The following is a 21,516-nucleotide window of genomic DNA, read 5'->3' on the forward strand; positions in this document are numbered from 1 at the left end:
AGAGGTGGCTGATTGTTCTCGATTTTCTGCATTGTGACGGATGGACCGGTTTTCAAATTATCTACATCATCCCAATATGATGCATTTCAAAAAAGTGAACTAAAAAAAAATTACATTTGATATGCAATGTTTAGCTTTACTCCCATACTTGTCTCTCTGTAGGGCTCTAAACGACAGCATGAAGAAAAGGAAAGAAAAAACAACAAGTAAGCTTACAGCGACAATAGGAGGAAGGTGAGTGGAAAGCAAATTGATGACATGCTGCAAAAGGGGTTAAAACGGAAACCATTTCGACTTCTGGAAGCACAGGACAGAACTTTACAGGGGCTTAGAGAGGATTAGCACAGCATGACGGATGCACAACAGTCAACACTGCTATAGAATCCCCTCCCCCCATATATATATATATATTTAAAGATGCAATCGAAAATTAAAAAGGGAAACTGAAAAGTACCAGCCTCGGGGTCTGAAAGCCCCCCAGGCATTTCCTGGAGGTCTTAAATGGAAGGCATTTATTTACTCTTATTTATCACATTTATGAGCCTTACCCTTAGAATGCCCACCTTCCCTTCTTCCTAAGTGTAGCCTTCTTATTGCTGACTTCTTCCTCTGCAGGGGGAGGTTTGCTATGTCCTCGTGCCAAGCCCTCTGAGATGGGAAGAAGGCTTGTTGGAACCCAGGACGCTTCAATTAGGAAACTATCAGGAAACCAATCCCCAAGGAATTTTTTCAAGTTGTCTTAGTTGCCATTTTCCTGGAGGCCTCAGACAAATCCCTGCTGGGTCTCAAGTGAGTTGGTCTCTGCTCCATTTTGGCCTATGACTCTTTGAGTGACCAGGCTCTTCTTGGGCATGCCAGGTTCCCCCTGCCCACTGATCGGGATGGACGGAGGGGTAGAGTTGCCAGATCCAGCTTGGGGAATCCCTGGAAATTTGGGAGGGGGAGTTTCCTGGAGAGGACAGGCGCCTCAGTGGGGTGCAACAGCATTGTGGCCACTCTCCAAAGCAGCCCTTTTTTCCAGGGGAACTGATCTCCGTAGCCTGGAGATGAGCTGTAATTCCAGGGGATCCCCAGGCCCCACCTACAGGCTGCCATTCCTAGCTCTCCCAGCAAATGACCCATGGGGTCTGCCATTGGGGAAAGGCTCAAGCGAAGTAGCCAGTTCTCCAGGTGACAGTGTGGGTGCATAATGCCTTTCCCTCCATGAAAGGAGCCTCTAGTACTAGGAGCTGTTTGTAGATTCGGTTTCCAAGGCATTTACTGCCACGGAGCTGGGATTTATCGGATGGAGAGTCTCTCCAATTGGGCTGGCTATGGTGCTCTGGTCTTCTGAGCCCCCCCTTTAAAACTGGAAGTTAGGTTGCCATGGCTGAAATCACCACAAGCTGACAAGGGTACACACAATATTGCCCCCCCCCTCCCTGCAGTACTATAAAACGGGAGGGGTGCCTGTGGGGGGCAGCCTGCTTGGAGAGTGTAGCATGAAAAGCTGTCAGGGGAGGCGTCCTGGGAGACTTTAGTTGGGGCCCACGTCCAATCATTTGCTCCTCATCTGCCAGGTGGGGGAGTGTTTTGCTCACTGACATGCCCGGCTCATCCCCAAAAGCCCTTTCTATGTGGAATAGTCCCTGTGATCTCTTGTTTTTAATGGCAACTGAACCGCAGGTGAATCCATCTGGAGAAGGACTGTCGGGTGGGACCAGCTAAACTACCACCGAACCTGTTACCGGCCTCTGTCTTTGAGCACCGATCTGGATGGCCAACTCTCCATTGGTATATTTTTTCTGCTTCAGAGGAGATCACCGATAATGTTATTCAGGAAAGAGCACAGACATTTTAGCTGGGGTGAACAAGGGAATGAGGTTGCCAAATTCCAGGTTGGGAAATAGCTAGGGATTTAGAAGTGGGCTGCGAGAGAGCCGGGTATGGGAAGGAGGGAGGGGCCTCACAGGGCTGTCGTATCAGACTTCACCCTCTGAGGAAGCCATGCTCCCCAAGACCTTTGTTGTCTGAAGATGCGTTATAATTCCTCCTCTCTAGGCCTCACCTGGAGGATGGCAACCCTAATCCATGGGAGGTGTCGCACTATATGCCATAGTGATGGGAGGGGAGGTATGAAAGCATTAGCGAGAGATGAGGGAAAATTACCTTGGCAACCGAGCAAGAAGGTGAGCCCTCCAGAGATGGAGAGCTGCATATTTTGTGCAAATGTGGTCATTACATGCATTGACTGCTTGAGAGATAGAAATATACGAGGGGCCAAGCCCTTTGCATTCAAGAATACAACAGGTGCTAGACTAGATGGGGGGAGTGGAAGAACTCTGCGGATGGCCTCCCCCTAGCTGTTGGGGAACTCACCGGCGGGAGCAGCTCTCACGCAGCAGGGATCTGCAGCCTCCGAGCCTTGGAGGGAAGTGGAAGGAGGGGGGGTGGTCAGGGGTGGGGGACAGAAGGTGATTGGCTGGCCGCTGGACAGACAGGCCAGCCGGTTGGAGGAAGAGGCACTCAGGGGCGGGACAGCTGGCCTGAGTGGGTGTTAAGTGGCACTTAAGCCATGAGACATGCTCTTCCTCCAGGGCCTTAACAGAACTATTTTACATGGAACAGTAAAAGCATGCAAACGAATAAAGATGGGAACAAGATTCCCTGTGGACATTTAGGGTCTGTTCCTGCAGATACATTCTGTCAGCAGGATGCGTTTTTGTGCAACGGAAAATCTTCCCCGGCTGAAAGAAGAACGTTGCAATAGGAAAACTTCCTTCCACTGGAAGAAAAAAGTCTTTGCAAGCAGAAATGGGTTTGTGGGATCCAACCCCCGTAGCTGAGACAAAGTGAAACTTCCTGTACACTCAAAACTGGGAGGAAAGGGGGCTCTTCAGCCCTTCATTGTCAACACTGATTCTCAGAGTTCCGTGGGAGAGAAAGTCGACATTCCCAGGGTCAAACTAGATGCTACAGAGGAGATGTGTGAGCAGACTCAAGATGTTTGTGCTCCCTTAGAAGCAGCAGTGTATAGAGAGAAGAACGGCAGGGGGAAGGGGCGAAAAGACCTTAGGTGGCCCTTGGGCCACGGCTGTTGAAGGTGCCATCCCCTAGGAGAGCCATGTTTGCTTACATGCTCCTCACGAGGAGGTTCAGCGCTCACCCGTTCCCACAGCAGCAGCTGGTTCAAGGCGGGAACCCCCTGCTGGCGGTCAGGACCCAGGGGCAACGGCACTGCCCAGTTCCCCGGAGCATCAGGGGCACGTAGTGGAGAAGAGCCGCATAGAGTCACATGCGGCTCCTGAGCTGCTGAGTATCGCTGCACTAGCGCTTTGTCGGGGTCTGTACTGGCGTCAGCATCCTGCTCGGCTCCTTCCCGTTTGTCCTCTGTGGGAGGGGGATGGAGTGCCCCTTCAGCCAGCCTGAGGATGTTTGGGGAGAGGGGTTGTTTACAGCCCCCCTCTGATCTCTGGCAGGCTATGTGTCAGTTTCCTGTTGGCAGATGAGTGTTGGGAGCTTCAGGGCCACCTGCCACACTGTCCTTGGGGCCCCCTGGTCTGGCGGTTAGTGGTGGGCCTGAGAAAATGGGGACCTTACTTTTGAAGTGGGGGTGGCATGACATGGGACGAAGGAGTGGCCGATGGGGAATATACCAGTTTGTACGGGTATTGCAAATGAGTCTTGGCAAGAAGTATCGTGAGTTTAGTCCATTTCTTTTCAATAAATCCCTCTTGCTAAAGAAGTCAAGCCTTTCTAGTGGAGAAATCGACTGGGAGCTTGACACACTTTTCCTTTCAGCCTTTTGTCCATGCAACAAAAGAAAACCTGCTTTTCTTTCTACGGAGGGAAGGATTGGGATCCTGTTTCTTGAATGGGACAAACAAAAATCCTATATAGAATGCCTAGGAATGAAATAACCCCTCATGTTTGCATTAGCATGCACTTTAAGAACAAGGAAACCATGTGAAATCTTTCTTGTTTGCTATTTTTTAAATGGTTCTTACTTTCTGGTTGTTCAGAAAATACACAGAAATGAAATATTTTATTGTCCCATTGATCCCAGTTCCCTATTGCTCTTCTGTTACAACTTTCCTCTCTCCGTGGCCAGGCCATGCTGCTTCCCTCTCATTTTAGGGACAGAGGACTTATTGTTTTATCCTTTTTTCAAATTTTAATTGACAGCCCAGGCTGTCTGGAATATTTAACAGGGATCGTTTTCTTTCTCAATTTGTATCCTGCCCTTCTTTCAAGTAATCCCACTTCCCTTCTTCAGCAGAGCCCCCTAATGGCTGGTCATCCAACCTCAGACCTCTTTGCTCCCATCCTTCCAGTCCCTTTTCTTGGGACTCCCAGAGAGATTTTGCTTGCTCAAGTTTATTGTTCTTGAGAATCTAACTAGCTTCTACTCTGGGAGCAAGGCCAATTCCGTTTGAAACCTCAGCAGGTAATTTCACTACTTGGAATTCAGGCAAACCTGAACTGTGGAGCCTTTAATCTGAGATGCGGTCCTCTTTTCCCTGCAACATTCACTCCGTCTGTCATGAAATGGGACAACAACAGAACATACAATGATGGAAGCATGCTGGGTCTAGAGAGGTCACAATGCAGAGCCTCATTATAAAAAGCGTTATACCGCTGGATCTTTAATGAGGTTCTCTGGCCAGAGTTAGGCCTGGTCTAAACAGTCCTGCTTACTAGGTGGGAGTTTTCTGTTTTGACGTGACGCATTTGTTCATTTGCTAAAATCACTAGACGCATTGGACGTGTGGCGATGCTGGTTTGCCATGTTAGGAATCCCTCTCTAGAATTCTTTCTGGCCTGTAGTGTTTGTGTACATTTGCATGGTGCGTGTGGGGAACAAGGATTTATTCTCTACACAGACACGGTATTTGAATCCAAACTGTCTGAAAGAACGGAGACTGCCTAGCTTTCAAAGAAGTAGCTGCTACAGCTCCCTTGAAAAAGTTAGGCTACGAAACCTCGGTTGGTCTGAGAGCAGGGAGGGGGAGGGACACATTGGCAATGAAAACTATATAAAAAAATCCCCACATCTACAGCAATCAATACACAGAACCCCTCACTCCCCAGAAGTGTATCATTTAGGCCTTGCCTTAGTTCAGGCGCAAACTACAGAGCCGATGAAAACAGGGACAGCAGCTGTCGAAAGAGACTGTCCAACTAAGTTTTCTACCTTTTGTTGACACTCTTCAGCTCAGATCTGTGGACACCAAAGATGCCCAGTGACTCATCAGCAGCATCTCCAGTACAGCAAAAGATTCCTGTGAGAGTTTGTCCTTGGTCATTTTTACAATTCCACAAGTCTCTCCCTCTCATTTCCCCTAAATGTAGTCGATTTCCCAGTGAAAAAGTCGAACTATGGTGGCCTCTGTCCGTCTGTCCGGCCTTCTTCTCTTCCTTCCACCTGATCTTGCAGGCTTTGTTTTCAAGACCTTTTTGGGTCACCTTCATGTCACTTCTCTATCGCTTGTAAACATCTGTGCTTTGGGCTCTGCATGAGATTTCACTGTCAATATTGTCAATACTGAAGAGATGGTAATGCTAACCGAGGGTTAGAAATAATGTCCAGGTAACTGACAGCTGGCCCCAGGGAATCTCTTGCTCAGCATGTTAGCCACCAGCTCCCCAGAGTTCTTCAGAGTGCTGCAGTTTAGGCCATTTTCTCCAGATGTGTGTAGTTCTTCTTTCCCTCCAGAAACTCCGTCCATTTGCCCAGATCATCAGCTTGTTGGAAGCCATTCTGAGTACACAGAGATCCCTCCCGAAACAGCAGGCTCTGCGTGACGTTTTTTCTTTTTGAACAGTATTGCATGAATCCTGTGTGGGCCTGCCAAATTCTTCTTTCTTATCCGGTGCCAGCCTTTGTATTGCAACCATGTTAGGTGTGCTGTTTGAAGTCACTGCACAGATATCATAGCAGTTTCTTCTGGTCCGCATTCCTCCAGTTTCCTTGTAGGAACACAAACTCAGAATGGATGGGAAGCTTTGAACAAGAAGCCTTGCTGAAGTTCACGTATGTCGCATTAACCTTGTTTGCTAAACTAATTTGCTTTTATATCGAAGGGCACAGTTCAGCGGAAAGATGGATAATCCGTCTCATTTTCCGTGAGGTTCTTGCAAAGCCCTTATTGCTCTTATTAACTTGGCTCCATTCTACTCCTTACCTTTATGGGCCATGACAAATTGTGTGTGTGTGGGGGGGTGGCATTTCTAAGGAACAAGGACACTCATTGTCTCCTGCTCCTGGGGTTGGCTTTTGTTACAGGACTGGAGCCTCATCGGAAATCTTCTGTTTCAAATGACTTCATCCCTAGAATTGGATTTGATGCCCAACTGGACCAGTGAGAACAGAATGCGATTTGGCTATTCTGGTTGGGGGTAAGAGACAACAGGGTACGCGCCACACAACTGCACCAGAGATAAGAGACGAAATGCAGAATTTTTTCTCTTTTAAAGACTTGGGTGCTGTCCTTTTAAAGGCCATCTATTGGTTACATCACTCTTGCATGGAGCACTGTGCCTGTTGACTACAATGCCTTACTGCCATGAACACTAGATTACTCGATGAGCGGCCAGCCAGAGCTACAGTTTTCGTCCATGCATCGGTGTTGGGGTTAAGAGTAGTGGGTTTTAATCTGGTTTGACTCTCCACACATCCACATGCAGCCAGCTGGGTGACCTGGGGCTAGTCCCAGTCCTTGATGGACCTGTTCTCACAGACCTGTCCTGTCAGAGCTCTCTCAGCCTCCCCTCCCTCACAGGGTACCTGTTGTGGGGAGAGGAAGGGAAGGAGATTGTAAGCCACTTTGAGACTCCTTCGGGTAGAGAAAAGTGGCATCTAAGAACCAACCTTCTTCTTCAGTACTATCAGGGCTCTCTCAGCCTCACCCACCTCTCAGGGTGTCTGTCACGAGGAGAGGAAGGGAAGGTGATTGGAAGCTGCTTTGAGACTCCCTTGGGTAGTGCAACTCTTCTAAATGGTGAAATGAGCAAGTCTAGTTCATTAGTATAATGTTATAATAATGGATTATATTTTGGATTAATATGGAGGAGACCATTTTTAGAATTATTGATGGTTAGCCAATAACGAGTTGGTTTATTAATTGATACTTAGATTATTTTCTGCATTAAATTTTGGTGGATGATATATCAAAATTCCAATTTCCTCCCCCTGAAAGTTTTTTATATTCTCAAATTCAGGAATGAGAGGGAAGGTACTGATTGCTGGAACCAGCCACAATGAGCTCTGTAAACACTCTAAAATGAGGGCATGGCAGAAATTAAGCAGCAAACCAGATGTTTCTGTTCTCAAAGAGTTGTGTCAAACCCAGAAAGGCTCAGAGTGCAAACGTGGGGGGAGGAAGGCATCTTGCCTCCCCCCCAGCTGTTTTCCTTATTTCTTTGTTCTTGCTGTTCCACATGTATACAATGCTCCCCATGGGTCAATTATGCACAGGGCAGGTAGTCCAAGGTGGCGGTGGCAGGGCAGCAGGGCTAATCCCCGATTGTGCACAACGCTAACGCCATCCTGGGCCTGGCACGGATCAGGGCCGTGAATAGACCGTGGTAAGGGAATGCGGATGCTTCTGCGTTCGCTGTGAAGCTGTGGTCTCCATCTGCGGCCCTGCCGGGCCAGCCCTATGCATAACGGAAGCGCCAGGCCCGAAGGCCCTGTTTCTCCCCCAACTGCTCTTGTCTCTGCAGGGACACCAAACACACCTGTCTGTTTCGTGGAGCTGCAGAACTGACCGGGGCGTTCTCCCACCCCCACGATGGTGGGAGAGCGGCATACCAGGTGGAGGGGCCGTGCCCCCCACTCCTCCCCTGCTGCCGTGCAGCGCGGTGGGCCCTCCCAGCCCTGGCATTGTGCATGCGTATGCACAACATCGGGGCGATCTGTGTGCCCTGGGGGAGTCCTTCCCCCATGCGTTCTCTGGATGCAGCAGGGCTTGTCATGGAGTGGCAAAAATGGGGAAATGATATTCTCCAGCACTCTTTTGACTTGGGAAAATGACTTGTGTGTGTGTGTGTGTGTGTGGGGGGGGAGTCAGGAATCCATTCTCCTCCCATGGTAGTATTCTGGGCCCATTTGAGCTCTTATTAATTTTTAAAAAGCCATTCCTTGCTGCTGCTGGGGGGAACCGAACTTTTCACATACATGAGATGTCGTTTGCCCCTGAAAGGCTTGATCAAAACCTAGAGCACTAATTCTGTCCATTTCCATTTGAAAATAAGTTTGGTCAGGATGAAAAACAGGAGAAACCAACACGGCGACCCAATTGAATCTATAGAGCTAAACGAACTAGATAAACAGAAAGATTAGAAGACGACAAGTTTACTAAGAACGGCGCTCCGTAAGAAGTGCCTGGAGACTCAGAAAACTTCCAGAAGGTTTTGGTTGTTTTGTTTTTAATTGTACTGCACTGTAATTAGTATTAAATGGAGGAGACTTCTGTTTTAATTTGACACCATGTTACATACGGAACCCCCAATGGCACTTCGATTAGGCTGCTCCAATTTTCTTTTTTACAGTAACTCTTTTACAGATATCTGACAGAGCGATGTTAATCTCCAGTGCTGTTACTACCTGACCTTTCTTAGGAAACATTTTAGAATGGCAGATCATTAAGATTTTTGACAATTTTACTACAGCAACATAAAATAAATTATTGATGGGGTTTTCCTTTTAAATTGGTACCTCTTTTTATAAATGTCAGGCCATATAGATTGGGACTGATGGGGAAAGGTCAGAAATTTGGGGATCTATTAGAGTTTGATGGAGTTATTAACAGTTAAAGGGACAGGGGTTTCCTATAAAGTTCAGCCCATCAATAAGGATTATTGGGCAGGGTCATCTTAGCTGCTGCATGTGGAAATCACAAAACACCTTTGCATTTTCCCCCCTAACATGGGGCCATACTGGGCATTTGTATTTACTCTGAGCAGTTAACAACAATTTATTTTCACGGGAGTGAAATATATGGATTAAGCTAGCGCTGTAACATTTGGTTTGAACATTTTCTCTGTTCTGTAGTGATATGATATGTAAATAACCTCTTTTTTACCATTTGCTCCGTTCTGCCCTAACTTGATATGTAAAACTCATAAACAAAGGGAGATGTTTTTAAAAAGACCACATCAAGAATATAGTGAAGATGAGAAGTAGTTTTCTCCCCTGGGCAAATTAAATATAAAATGTCAGACATGGGGTGCCCCATTCCTGCCATCAGTGGTTTCCTACTTATTGATTGCTGTTGCTTGACTCTCATGCAAGTGAATGGGTGGAAATTAGTGACCTGTATGCATCAGGGGGACGGGATATGAACGCTTGGGTCTAAAGGGCATGTGTAGCAGACATCACGGGTGGGGGTTTGGGCTGTTACCCTCTGGACAGTTCAGACTGGACATTTTGTTGCCCTACTCCAGGTGGGATGGGGGTAATGCCTGCTTCCCAAAAAACTCTACTGAAATGGATGGCTTGTTCCTGCAGTCAGTTTCAGGGCCTAGGTTAGGCTGGTGTCACAGGTGTTGGTTGGAGCCAACCAAAATCCCAAGATGACAAGTGAATAAATCAAGAGTTCCATATTCTTCATGAACAAGTTCAGTCTGTGTTGACTGACATGATTAACTTGGGATTGCCCACTGCTAAGCCCAGAACATGGGGGCATCCACTCCCAGATGAAGTCCGTCCTGGGTATGGCTATGCTAATACCAGAGAAACACACACAAACCTCTCATAGTTCAGTGCTGCATCGGCTTCTGTCTTGGGGACCACTTTGGTTATCTGTAGGCCTTATGGACACTGTGAAAGAACTCTCTTTGGACTCTCCAGTGCTGGCCAGGTTCACCCAAGTTGCCACAGTGGGGTTTTCTTTGGGGGGTGCGGGGCAGGGGGAGCTACCAGTACTAACTGTGGTGCTCCATCCTTATATGCTTCACTCACTGATAGTTGTTCTTAACACATCATGACACAATGAGAATTTTTTTTGCCTCGAACAAGGTCTGCTAGTGAGAATGAGATCATCATAGGTGGCACGGATTCCTTGGAATGGCCAAGGGCCCATTTCCCCACGGAACTGGTATCTATTTTGGATTTGCCCATGAAACATATGCAGTGTGACATGAAATAAGCAGCTACTTATCTTAAAATATGCATCTCTCGTCATCCTCATCAGGAATTACAAAGGAACAAACAGTGATGCTATTCAGCTTTGGTTTCCAGGCGCTGCAGGTCACTTTTGCTCATAATTTGTGCTCCAATCAAACTCTCTGACGTTGATCAGGACCATGGAATCCGTGAAATAAGGTACCAATCAATGCATTAAAAGAAAAGGCTGCAGCCCTTGGATGAACACCTTGGAGCTGTAATATCTTGCCATTTGAGAGAATATTGTTGCAGCGGAAAGAGTTATGAGGGGAGATTTTAAAGAGGAACCCTCAGGATTACTATCAGGTATGGCACGATTCAGGAAAATGAAAGGCAAATATTGAAGAACGCTTTATATTGAGATTCTTCCCCCTCCCCTCCAGTCTTTGATGGGGGAAGTTGCACTGTACTATGTTACCTTTTCCACAGAAATAAACGTATTGCAAAACAGAATCACGTGAAACAATTGCAAGAGAAACAAAACGTTAGCTCAATCATGCTTTCATCTCTGTGGCTGAAAGAGTGATGGGACAGATTCCCCATTTCATCATGAAGAGCCGCAACCCCAGTGCAGGTCTTGTTGAGACCAGGGGTGGTCAAACTGCGGCCCTCCAGATGTCCATGGACTACAATTCCCAGGAGCCCCTGCCAGCGTCCGCTGGCAGGGGCTCCTGGGAATTGTAGTCCATGGACATCTGGAGGGCCGCAGTTTGACTACCCCTGGTTGAGACTATCAAGATCCTTGTACGTATGGCTGGTCATGCTCCCAACTGCAGAGAGGCATGACCCAAGGAAGAGGACCCCGCTTTGGCTTTGCTAGTACAAACCTTGCATTCTTTTGCGAATGAATTTCCCCCTGCAGGCCATTCAAGTGAGGCTAGTTGCACTAAGGTCACACTGAAATCATTGGGATAAGGTGGCCATAATTAACTTAAACCCATCAATTTCAATGGAGCTCAAGGAAAAGACAATTTAATCCTATTAGGAGCGGATTCATAAATTACTACAGGTGCATAGAGGGGAGCAGGACATAAGCTGCACGACTCCAATCTTGAATTCCAAAAAGCAACAATCATGAAATGCCATTTAGACACCACTTACCTTGGACAATGCTTCCAGTTATTAAATGAATGATTTGACAAAGAAATATACAAGAGATAAATGGATACAACTGACCAAATACATACTAAAGAGGAAAACAACACTGAAAAGATTAAAAAAAAAAATCGAAAAGGTACACAGACATCTGGATGGGTCTGACTAATGGGTGTCTTTTGAAATTAATTTAGTCCCTTCGAAGAAAAAGCCTGGGATAATGGAAAAAAATGTTCTGAAATGGGTGGGGAGAGAATTATCTGTTTTCATTAAAAAAAAAAAAAAAAGGAGGAGGAGGAGGAAAAGGAAAGGAAAATTGTGCCCAGATAAGCCACATAAAATGGGACTCTCACTAGAAGAATGGGAGAAACTCCACCACACCTGGTGTGTTGTACATGCTGACGGAAGGGTTGTTATAGACCGCCGATTCCCCGAGCAATGTGTTATAAGGGTTGTTAGTGCCATGAGGACGAAGGAGAGCATTGGTTATAAGATGGTTAGCCATGGCTCCTGGAGCAGCCCGATAGAAAGACAGAGGGAAAAAGAAGCAAAAAAAGGTCAATCAGGCAAATGTGAGCGGGAGGGGAAGAAAACATTCAGACCGACAACAGTTTCAACAGTCCTGGTTAAAAGCAGCCAGCTAAAGGCGACTGGGAAGCTTTAAAAGGCCCCCAAAGCACAGATGCCACCGATGATGCCAAGGAAAATGGAGCCGAGCGAAGCCGTTCCAGCCCCACCAAGGATGTCCCCGGCCACCTGCTCGGAGCGTAGAGTGGGGGGGGGGACACTCAGCATGCGAGCGAGGAATGGAGGATGACTGCAGTCCCTTCGCAGGAAGAGGCTCCGCAGGGAAAGGCCAAAGAAATAATAAGTCAAAAAAAGGGAATGCGACCAACACAAAATGGTACATTGAACGCTCGCTACAACCGAGTTACCGTTTCTCCCCCCAGATTCTGGGCTCTGCTGCCGCTGGCCCGTCCAGACTGCCCTTTTCATTTCAAGACCGCTTCTTGGTACCAGAGGATGCCACATGGGGTTTCTTTAAAAAGTCGCCAGGAGAACCCAGACACCGATGGAGCTGGGGGTGCCAGCCCTGGGTTGGGAAATACCTGGAGACTTGGAGGATGGAGCTGGGCGTGGGTGGAGAGCGACCCCAGTGGACTCGCCTGGAGATGATGCCTGGACCAGCATCCCTAGATGTGGTCAGACAATAATTTCTTCTCCTTACTAGCCTGTGTGTGGCCAAACTGCGGCTCTCCAGATGGCCATGGACTACAATTCCCATGAGCCCCTGCAAGCTGGCAGGGTCCATGGTCTTCTGGAGAGCCACAGTTTGGTCACCCTGGGCTATACGATAGGCCATGGTCCCCAACATGGTGTCCATGGGAACCAGGGCACCCGACACCTTTTCTGGAGTCTGCCATGTGTTTTTAAGAAGTGGGCAGGGCCAAGTAACCCTTTTACCCAGGAAGATCTAAGATCGACTATTGGAGATTTGATTGGCTTTGCAGATTTTTTAAAACGTAGCTTTGGCGACAGCCACCCCTAAGGCCAAGGATCGGCACATTGTTCCTGAAGTTAAGTGGCCCTTATTGTATGGCTGGCTCCGCCTCTTGAGGCAGCCATTCTGTTGCTGGGCCCACCACCCTGTGCCCGCAGGCTGACAAAAGCTGGAGACCCCTGGGCTATGCTATCTTGCCTTCTCAAAGAAGCTCAACACCAGAAAAATGTCTTTCCCTCCTTTATATAGCAATTTTCGAACATAAAGGACACAATAAGGTACGACACATGAAATACAGATGATTGTGTGTGGGTAGGGATACCAGTCCTCAGGTGGTACCTGGGAATTCCCCGGAATCACAGGTCATCTCCAGACTAAAGAGGCCAGTTCCCGTGAAGAAATCCCACCCACTCCCAGCTCTTCCCACGTATCTCCCAACCCAGAGCTGTCAACCTTATCTGTGGGTTTGAGTTCCACATCTCTTGAACGTGTGAGCCTAACACTGACTGGGGTGTGGAACTAAAGGAGACCTGGTTTTTGTGCCAGGGGCAGCCTAAGAAATACTGCTCCAAACACTGGGGACTATTGGACTATTGGAAGAAGATGACTTCTCTCCTGTTACAGCCCGTGACAACGGAGCCATGAGCAAACTCCTTCAGTGGCTCAAAGGCATAATCCAGGGGTAGTCAAACTGCGGCCCTCCAGATGTCCATGGACTACAATTCCTAGGAGCCCCTGCCAGCGAATGCTGGCAGGGGCTCCTGGGAACTGTAGTCCATGGACATCTGGAGGGCCGCAGTTTGACTACCCCTGGCATAATCCCTCCAGGAAAAACTGGAAGTTCTACCATGCCCTGGTAGACCGTTTCTTCGTTTCAATGGGGCTTGTTCGAGAACACTATGGTGGAGGACGCCCTAAGAAGATACGCACAAAACAGGGAATAATTCAAAATGAAGCAAAGTCAAAGGGGATCGACAGTCAGCAATGAAGGCTACCGTCTCCCAAGTGCTGTGAGGCGGCTGAGGGTAACAACTGGGAGGAATGTGGGGGCTTCAGCCACTTCAGCAATAAACATTCGCCAGCAGTGCACAGAATAAATTTGAACTCTACGATTGGCATAAATATCACATAGCAGGTCTCCTTAATCCCCACACCTTTAGTGCTGTGAGTGGAGGAGGAGGAGGAAGGAGGAGAAATGGCCTCTGATTGGAGCCATGGACAGTAGGTCAACATGACAGCCCCACCCAATAGAGGCCTGTTGGAGCCAGCGTGGTGCAGTGGTTCAGAGCAGCTTCTCATCTGGCCAGCCTCCTCCACCTGCAGCCAGCTGGGTGACCTTGGGCCAGTCATAGCCCTGATAGTGCCGTTTGGACTGAGCAGGAATCTCAGGGCTCTCTCAGCCTCCCCTGCATCACAGGGTGTCTGTTGTGGGGAGAGGGAGGGAAGGCAACGGAGACTCCTTCAGGCAACCAAAAGTAGCGTACAGAAAGCAACTCTTCTTCTTTGTTATCCAGGAAGGCTGCAATAACTTGTAGAAATTGACACCGCTTATAATAGTCTCCTGGATTTCTAAAAAACTTGCAAGCAATTCACCAACATGTTTTGTTCTGCTACTACACAGGGAGGATCTGGACTCTGCTCTTTGGGCCTAGGCTGACCAGGATTACACCTGTAGGAGCACCACTCTTTTGCTTCTGGGGGTGGAGTAGCCACAAGCACAGCAGTGGTTAGCCGTGGGCAGAGTGGCAGAGCCCCTCTCGGGAGGGGGGGGCAATGTTGCTCGAGGAACTTCTCAGTAGCACGAGAGGCCTTGTCCCAATACAGGGACAAGGTGAAAACTTCTAAAACCGTGACATCCTCGTGCAAAGGAGGAGCTCAAGAAATGGGATTCCCCTCCCTTTGCACTGTCATTTAATTACTAAAAAGATTTTAACCTACACTTTCAGTTTAAAAACTCCTATAGTACATTATGCCTGTTAAAATACAGCAGAGTACAGTATAAACTGAAACAATTAGCAGCAGCATAATGAGTGGCAGAGAACTTTTAAAGGAAAGCAATAAAACCGTGCTTGATTAAAACAGAGATTACAACAAAGACATAAAAGGCACTGCATAATATGTTCTGCAGCAGGCTGGAGCAATAAAATGATTATTGGTTAAGAGAGGCGAGGCAGCACCGCCCCCCCCCAAAAAACAACAACAACAACAACAAAACAATGGCAAGAGGTTGCAAAAAAAACCCTGGGGAAACAAGAATCTTCTCCCCCTTCCACTAAAGCTCAGCATAACTTGGAACCCCATCAATGAGTTCCAAAGGGAAGGGGCCATAACTGAAAAGACCTGAACAGGCGGGCAAATCCTCCCACTGTTCCAGATTCCCCGTCCCCGGCCTCCCCTTGCTTAGCTCATGCCAGATACTGTTCTCATTCCATGGGGCTTCCAGGAGGTCAAATGTCATCACCAGCCATTTGAATTGTGCCCGGAAACAGCCATTAAAAAAAAACACATTGTTGACAGATGTTGCAGCTAACAACTTTTCAGCAGCACTTCAAAGTAGCAAATTCCCATGGGATCTCCCGGGGCAGATTCATGAGGAGGGCAAGGCAACAGCAGCCAAACTGGATGTGTCCTGAGCATAGATCGCTGTGGGTAGATCCCGCCTTTCCAGGGAAGAACATAAGGAACGGGCGCATCGATCAAGACTGGCTGACAGCACTGTGTGCCACACACCCATGATGGATTTTGAAACACCCTCATTTGGTGAAGTGTTCCTTTGGCGGAGTGGAACCTGATCAAGAACAGGCGGACTCCTTAAACCTAGGCCATTTCTGCACATAATGCACTGCCAACGTGCTTCTGTCCCTGGATTTTCCTGTGCAGAACAGGAAAATCTCCTTCTAAATGGCATTGAAAGGGCATCATCTAATGTGTGCAGAATGGGCTCTCGACTGGTTGCTCAGTCAGCTTCAGCTTTGCCTGAAATGAGCTTTGCTCTATTGACCTTCATGTAGCCCCTACTTGGGGATCTGTTGCCTGATCTTGGACTTCTTGGAGTTCCACTGAAGAAAATTATACCTTTGGGGGTTGGACCAAAAGATATCACAGCTCTCTCCCCTCCTTAAACCGTGCTCTTCCAAATTTGACACCCAAATATCCAAGAATATCTCTACCATGAGTCAGCAACTCTGAATTATTGCCTCCAGAAGCTCAGAATACACGCTGTTTCATTGGGTCCTGTGAAACAGAGAAATAACAGCTGCATGCTTTTGACACTAACACGCTTCTAAGTCTGAGACTGAGGACAGGAGTGGCAGGTAGGCCTCAAGAGGGGTCTTTTAACCCGAGATGCCAGGACTAAAATGTAGAGGTTGGCACCCAGAACACGGCCTCTCTGTGGGGGATACTGAACCTCCCATCCCCGGTGCCTCCAAGGCAGCCCTAGCTACTGCCCTGTAGTCTCAGTTTCCAAAATCCAAAGCACTCAACAGCGACAGTAGCCAACTCCAGGTCTGGAAATTCCTGGAGAAGGGTTGGGTTTGGGGAGGAGAAGGACTTTACTGAGGTATCCCCCCTCCAAGGCAGCCCTTTTCTCCAGGGGAACTGATCTCTGCAGTCTGGAGACCGGCTGTAAAATTAGCAACCCTATTCAAGGGTTTAATAGTGATGATTATCATCTCCCTAAACATCTCACAACATAACAACAGTACAAAACCCGGCTAGTGGAGGAGCTGGACCTCTCACTGCTCCTTGTCTACTTCCTTGAATTTCATTGCAGGACAGTTATGAATGCTAATGACCATTACTGTGGAATACTAATTACCCTTGCAGGCCAACTGTCAAATACTAAAGTTCAGTCATGTTTTCAGTGACTAGTATGCAAAGTAATTGAATACTGAGAAAATATCTAGAGAACACTCAACAGCAAACTTTGCAGGTCCAAACATTTAGAAAGAATCACTTCATAACTATGGATCTAAACGCACCTCCTGGAGATGCACAGTCTGAACCGACGGATCTAACACATTCACATGAGCAAGCAAGCTGACTGAAGACCACCGTCTCCGCAAGCAAACATCTTTCTTTATACAAGGCAAGCTGATCTAAGCACAAGAAGGACGCTTTGTGAAAACACGTAGCATGCACACATTCTCTCTGGACACACTGGCTGAAGAGAGGGGCAATTCAGGCGAGAATGCAGCATTATGGAGAAAAAACGGAGAGTGCCCAAAGTAAAATACGAGCCCCTGGGTGATGACGGGTCAGTCTCTCATAAGGGGAAATGCGCTGGAAGCCTGGCTCATGGGCTTTGCACACAAGGGCTGCAGAGGGGTCATTCAGAACATGGAGGCATTGGGGAGCATTTCACAAACTCAGTGTTGGGCCATTTATGTATTTATTCTCCGTCTGTCCTGCTGTCCACTTTCACGTCTATAAAAAGGGAAAGGCCACCAAACAAAGCCATGTTTTCGAAATGTTCTGGGGGGGGGGGGAACCTTAGTTCCTGGCAGTGACTTAGGGAGCAGCTTCCCATTTTGATGCACTTCCATGTTGGAGGTGGCCAGTGAGTGACCAGGGCCTCTGGTCCTCCTCCATATTTGGCTGGTGCAGGAAAGATCTTGTTGTCTGTAGGGGGAGCAGAGTACAACACCCAAACAATTTTCTGCTTTCTAGTCTTGCAGCCGAAGATTCGTCAGACTACTAAGAATCACCATGTGAACAGGCCTTCCTCAATGCAGACCTCTCCAGCTCTCTGCTCACTCTTGGTGTCTGTTTTCTGTCTCCATGCAGACTCTCCTAATTTCATTGATATCCTTCCTTCTGCCTCCACCCTGGTCTTAAGGAAGTGGACAAGTTGCTGGGGTCAGTCAGGGTGACCACTTGCCCCCTGGACCCCTGTCCCTCTTGGCTCCTCAAAGGAGGGGGCCAGGGGATAGGAGGCCAACTCAGGGACATTATCCCTGAATTCCGGGGAGTTCCCTGAGAGGCTGAAGGAGGCGGAGGTTCGTCCTCTCCTGAAAAAACCAACTCTGGATCCACAGGATCCTGTATCGCACTTAGCGTTCCTGGGTAAGGTGGTGGAAAGGGCCGCAGTGGACCAGCTACTGGCCTTCTTGGAAGAAACTTCAGCACTCGATCCATATCAGTCTGGAGATGGTATTGGTTGCCCTGCTGGATGACCTCCGTTGCCAGCTGGATAAAGGCGGGTCGGCCATGCTGGTCCTCTTGGACCTGTCAGCGGCCTTTGACGTCGTGGACCATGAGATCCTGGTCCACCGCCTTGCCGGCACGGGGATAAAAGACACAGCCTTGGGCTGGATACGCTCCTTCCTCCAAGACCGGACCCAGAGGGTCGCGGTGGGGGAAGAGTTCTCGCGTCCTTTTAAACTCACTTGCAGGGTCCCTCAGGGTGCGGTCCTTTCCCCCACCTTGTTCAACATCTTTATGCGCCCTCTGGCCTAGCTGGTGCGGAGCTTCGGGCTGGGTTGCCATCAGTACACTGATGACACCCAGCTCTATTTCCTAATGGACGGCCACCCGAACTCTCCCCCGGAACCATTTGCCAGATGTTTGGAAGCAGTGACAGAATGGTTCGAGCAGAGTCGCCTAAAACTCAACCCCTCCAAGATGGAGGTCCTGTGGCTGGGAAGAAAGGGGCAGGAACAGGAAGCACGTTTACCCACCTTGGCGGGAGTGCAACTCACCATCGCACCCCAACCCAGGAATTTGGAGGTGACCATCAACGCCTTCCTGACTATGGAGGCGCAGGTCAAGAGAGTAGCGGGCCAGGCATTCTTCCACCTTCGCCAGGCCCGGCTACTAGCGCCCTACCTGTCCCCTGACCCCTTGGCCACAGTGATCCATGTGACAGTCACCTCCAGATTAGATTTCTGTAACTCGCTCTACGCGGGCCTACCCTTGTCCTTGATCCGGAAACTTCAGCTAGTGCAAAATGCAGCTGCTGGGATCTTCACCGGCACACCTTGGAGGGCCCACATCCAGCCGGTGCTGAGGCAGCTGCACTGGTTGCCAATTGCTGTTTTATAGTCTTTTAATGGGGGTTTTAACAGGGGATTTTAAGACTACTGTTACCCGCCACGAGCCTGTAGGGAGTGGGGGGGGGGGAAATAAATCGAATAATAATAACAACAACAACAACAACTGGCTCTTGCTTTCTAAGGCGGTTCAGCCTGCCTTGCTCTCGTCTCCCTTCAGAGCGGCTCAGCTGTCGGCATTCACAGGCCTTTCTGCTCGTACCACCCTTTGGTCACTGACGGAAGCTGCATCGTCAGTACCGTAATCCTTCTGGATGCCCCGGGATCAGGCATCGTTTTCAATTGGAGCAACACCTGAAGCGGCAAGAACAGGGAAAGCCTTTAAGACACGCAATGAAAAATGCGGAGGAAATCTGTTACGGAAGTAATTGTCAAACAGCACAATTTAAAGGCTGAGGTGGGCACGCCACGAGCGAGTCATACTCTCTTCGGTGTGGCTGCATCGTGACATTGCCGTTATTTTGGGGATGATTTCAGAACTTTGAAAACCAAAGGTTTTGTCTTGAGATCTTTAATTTGGCATCAAAATTGGAAAAAGGTAAAGGCAAAAAATTAAGAAATGTGGAATTGTAATGTTTGATGAGCGAGCTTAACATCCCTGATAACCACAATGGGGTAGTTACTGACCTGGAGCCAGACATCCTGGAATGTGAAGTCAAATGGGCCTTAGGAAGTCTGAGCAACAATAAAGCTAGTGGTGGTGACAGCATTCCAGTTGAACTATTCAAAATCTTAAAGGACGATGCAGTAAAAGTGCTACATGCAATATGCCAGAAAATTTGGAAAACTCAACAATGGCCGCAGGATTGGAAAAGGTCAGTTTACATTCCAATCCCAAAGAAGGGCAATGCCAAAGAATGTTCAAACTACCACACCATTGCACTCTTTTCTCATGCTAGCAAAATTATGCTCAAAATCCTAGGCTCCAGCAATATGTGGACCGAGAACTTCCAGAAGTACAGGCAGGATTTCAAAGAGGCAGAGGAACTAGAGATCAAATTGCAAACATATGCTGGATCATGGAGAAAGCTAGGGAGTTCCAGAAGAACATCTACTTCTGCTTCATTGACTATGCTAAAGCCTTTGATTGTGTGGAGCACAACAAATTGTGGCAAGTTCTTAAAGAGATGGGAATACCAGAGTATATTATTTGTCTCTTGAGAAACTTATATGCAGGTCAAGAAACAACAGTGAGAACTGAACATGGAATCACTGATTTGTTCAAAATTGAGAAAGGAGTTCGGCAAGGCTATATACTGTTGCCTTGCCTATTTAACTTGTATGCGGAGCACATCATGAGAAAGGCGGGATTAGAGGAGTCACAAATTGGGATCAAGATTGCAGGGAGAAATATCAACAGCCTCAGATATGCAGATGATACCAATCTAATGGCAGAAAGTGAAGAGGAACTAAAGAGCCTGTTGATGCAGGTGAAGGAGGAGAGTGCAAAAGTTGGCTTGAAACTTCAAATCAAGAAAACAAAGATCATGGCATCCGGCCCTCTCAATTCCTGGCAAATAGATGGGGAAGAAATGGAGATAGTGACAGATTTTATTTTCCTGGGCTCCAAGATCACTGCAGATGGGGACTGCAGCAAAGAAATTAAAAGACGCTTGCTCCTGGGGAGGAAAGCTATGGCAAATCTAGACAGCATCCTAAAAAGCAGAGGCATCACCCTGCCAACAAAAGTGCGTTTAGTCAAAGTGTTTAGTCTTCCCAGTTGCAATGCATGGCTGCGAAAGTTGGACCATAAGGAAGGCCGAGCGTCAAAGAATTGAGGCTTTTGAACTCTGGTGCTGGAGAAGACTCTTGCGAGTCCCTTGGACTGCAAGGCGAACAAACCAGTCAGTCCTAGAGGAGATCAGCCCTGATTGCTCCTTAGAAGGCCAGATCCTGAAGATGAAACTCAAATACTTTGGCCACCTCATGAGAAGGAAGGACTCCCTGGAGAAGAGCCTAATGCTGGGAGCGATCGAGGGCAAAAGAAGAAGGGGACGACAGAGAATGAGGTGGCTGGATGGAGTCATTGAAGCAGAAGGTGCAAACTTAAATGGACTCCGGGGAAGGGCAGAGGACAGGACGGCCTGGAGGATCATTGTCCATGGGGTCGCGATGGGTCGGACACGACTTCGCACCTAACAACAACAATGTTTGATGTTTTCACACACATCTTGATAATCAAATCCTCGCAACTTTTTTTGCCACACTTCTATGTCAACATATAGCCATTCCCTGCCAGGGTAAATGTGCAGATTTGGAGTTACTCCAACTGAAAATGCAGAAATAACACTGAATGAAGGACTTGGAGAAGCCAAGAGGATGAAATGTGTCGTTGAGATCCAGACCTTGTTCTCAAGTTTCTGAAGCATCAGGTGGGTGTCAAGTTCTCTACTTCGCCTTAACTTCAATCAGTTCAAGTTGTCGACTACTCTCTAGCCTTGGATTTCAGCAAGAGGTTGTGTATTTACTCCAGAGGTGTTAAAGTTTATAGTGACTTTATGAGACTGAATGCTGAAGTTATGAACTTTCTGAACTCATTTGTGCCAATGGCTAACACTTTGGTGAAAACATAACTGAGGTAAATGGACTTTGTAGGCGCAGAAGTGCATAATATTGTATATCTTTCTAGTGTACTCTGTAAATTTAGATAGTATTTTAGTGATGTGTACACAACATTCATGATAAGCCCTTTCAGAGTGTGTTTACAATCATAGAATCAT

At 47.8% G+C, this 21,516-nt stretch overlaps 1 protein-coding gene across 16 annotated transcripts in view; it reads right to left on the reverse strand.

Moving 5' to 3' along the window:
- Positions 1 to 21,516, reverse strand: part of ADGRL3 (adhesion G protein-coupled receptor L3) — an 808,020-nt gene that overhangs the window by 31,460 nt on the left and 755,044 nt on the right. For 5 of the 16 annotated variants that reach the window (XM_077346353.1, XM_077346358.1, XM_077346354.1 and 2 more), the window contains 2 exons: positions 11,624 to 11,752; positions 149 to 166 (listed from right to left, as the gene is read on the reverse strand). The exons of 3 other annotated variants lie outside the window; for them this stretch is intronic. In XM_077346353.1, coding sequence (XP_077202468.1) covers positions 149 to 166; positions 11,624 to 11,752 — 147 coding nt within the window. Of the gene's footprint in view, positions 1 to 114; positions 167 to 11,623; positions 11,753 to 21,516 lie in introns of all 16 variants that reach the window. 8 more of the 16 variants (XM_077346366.1, XM_077346357.1, XM_077346359.1 and 5 more) reach the window with 4 other exon arrangements.

Source organism: Paroedura picta, chromosome 7 (assembly GCF_049243985.1).
Source record: "Paroedura picta isolate Pp20150507F chromosome 7, Ppicta_v3.0, whole genome shotgun sequence".
Lineage (NCBI taxonomy): Eukaryota > Metazoa > Chordata > Lepidosauria > Squamata > Gekkonidae > Paroedura > Paroedura picta.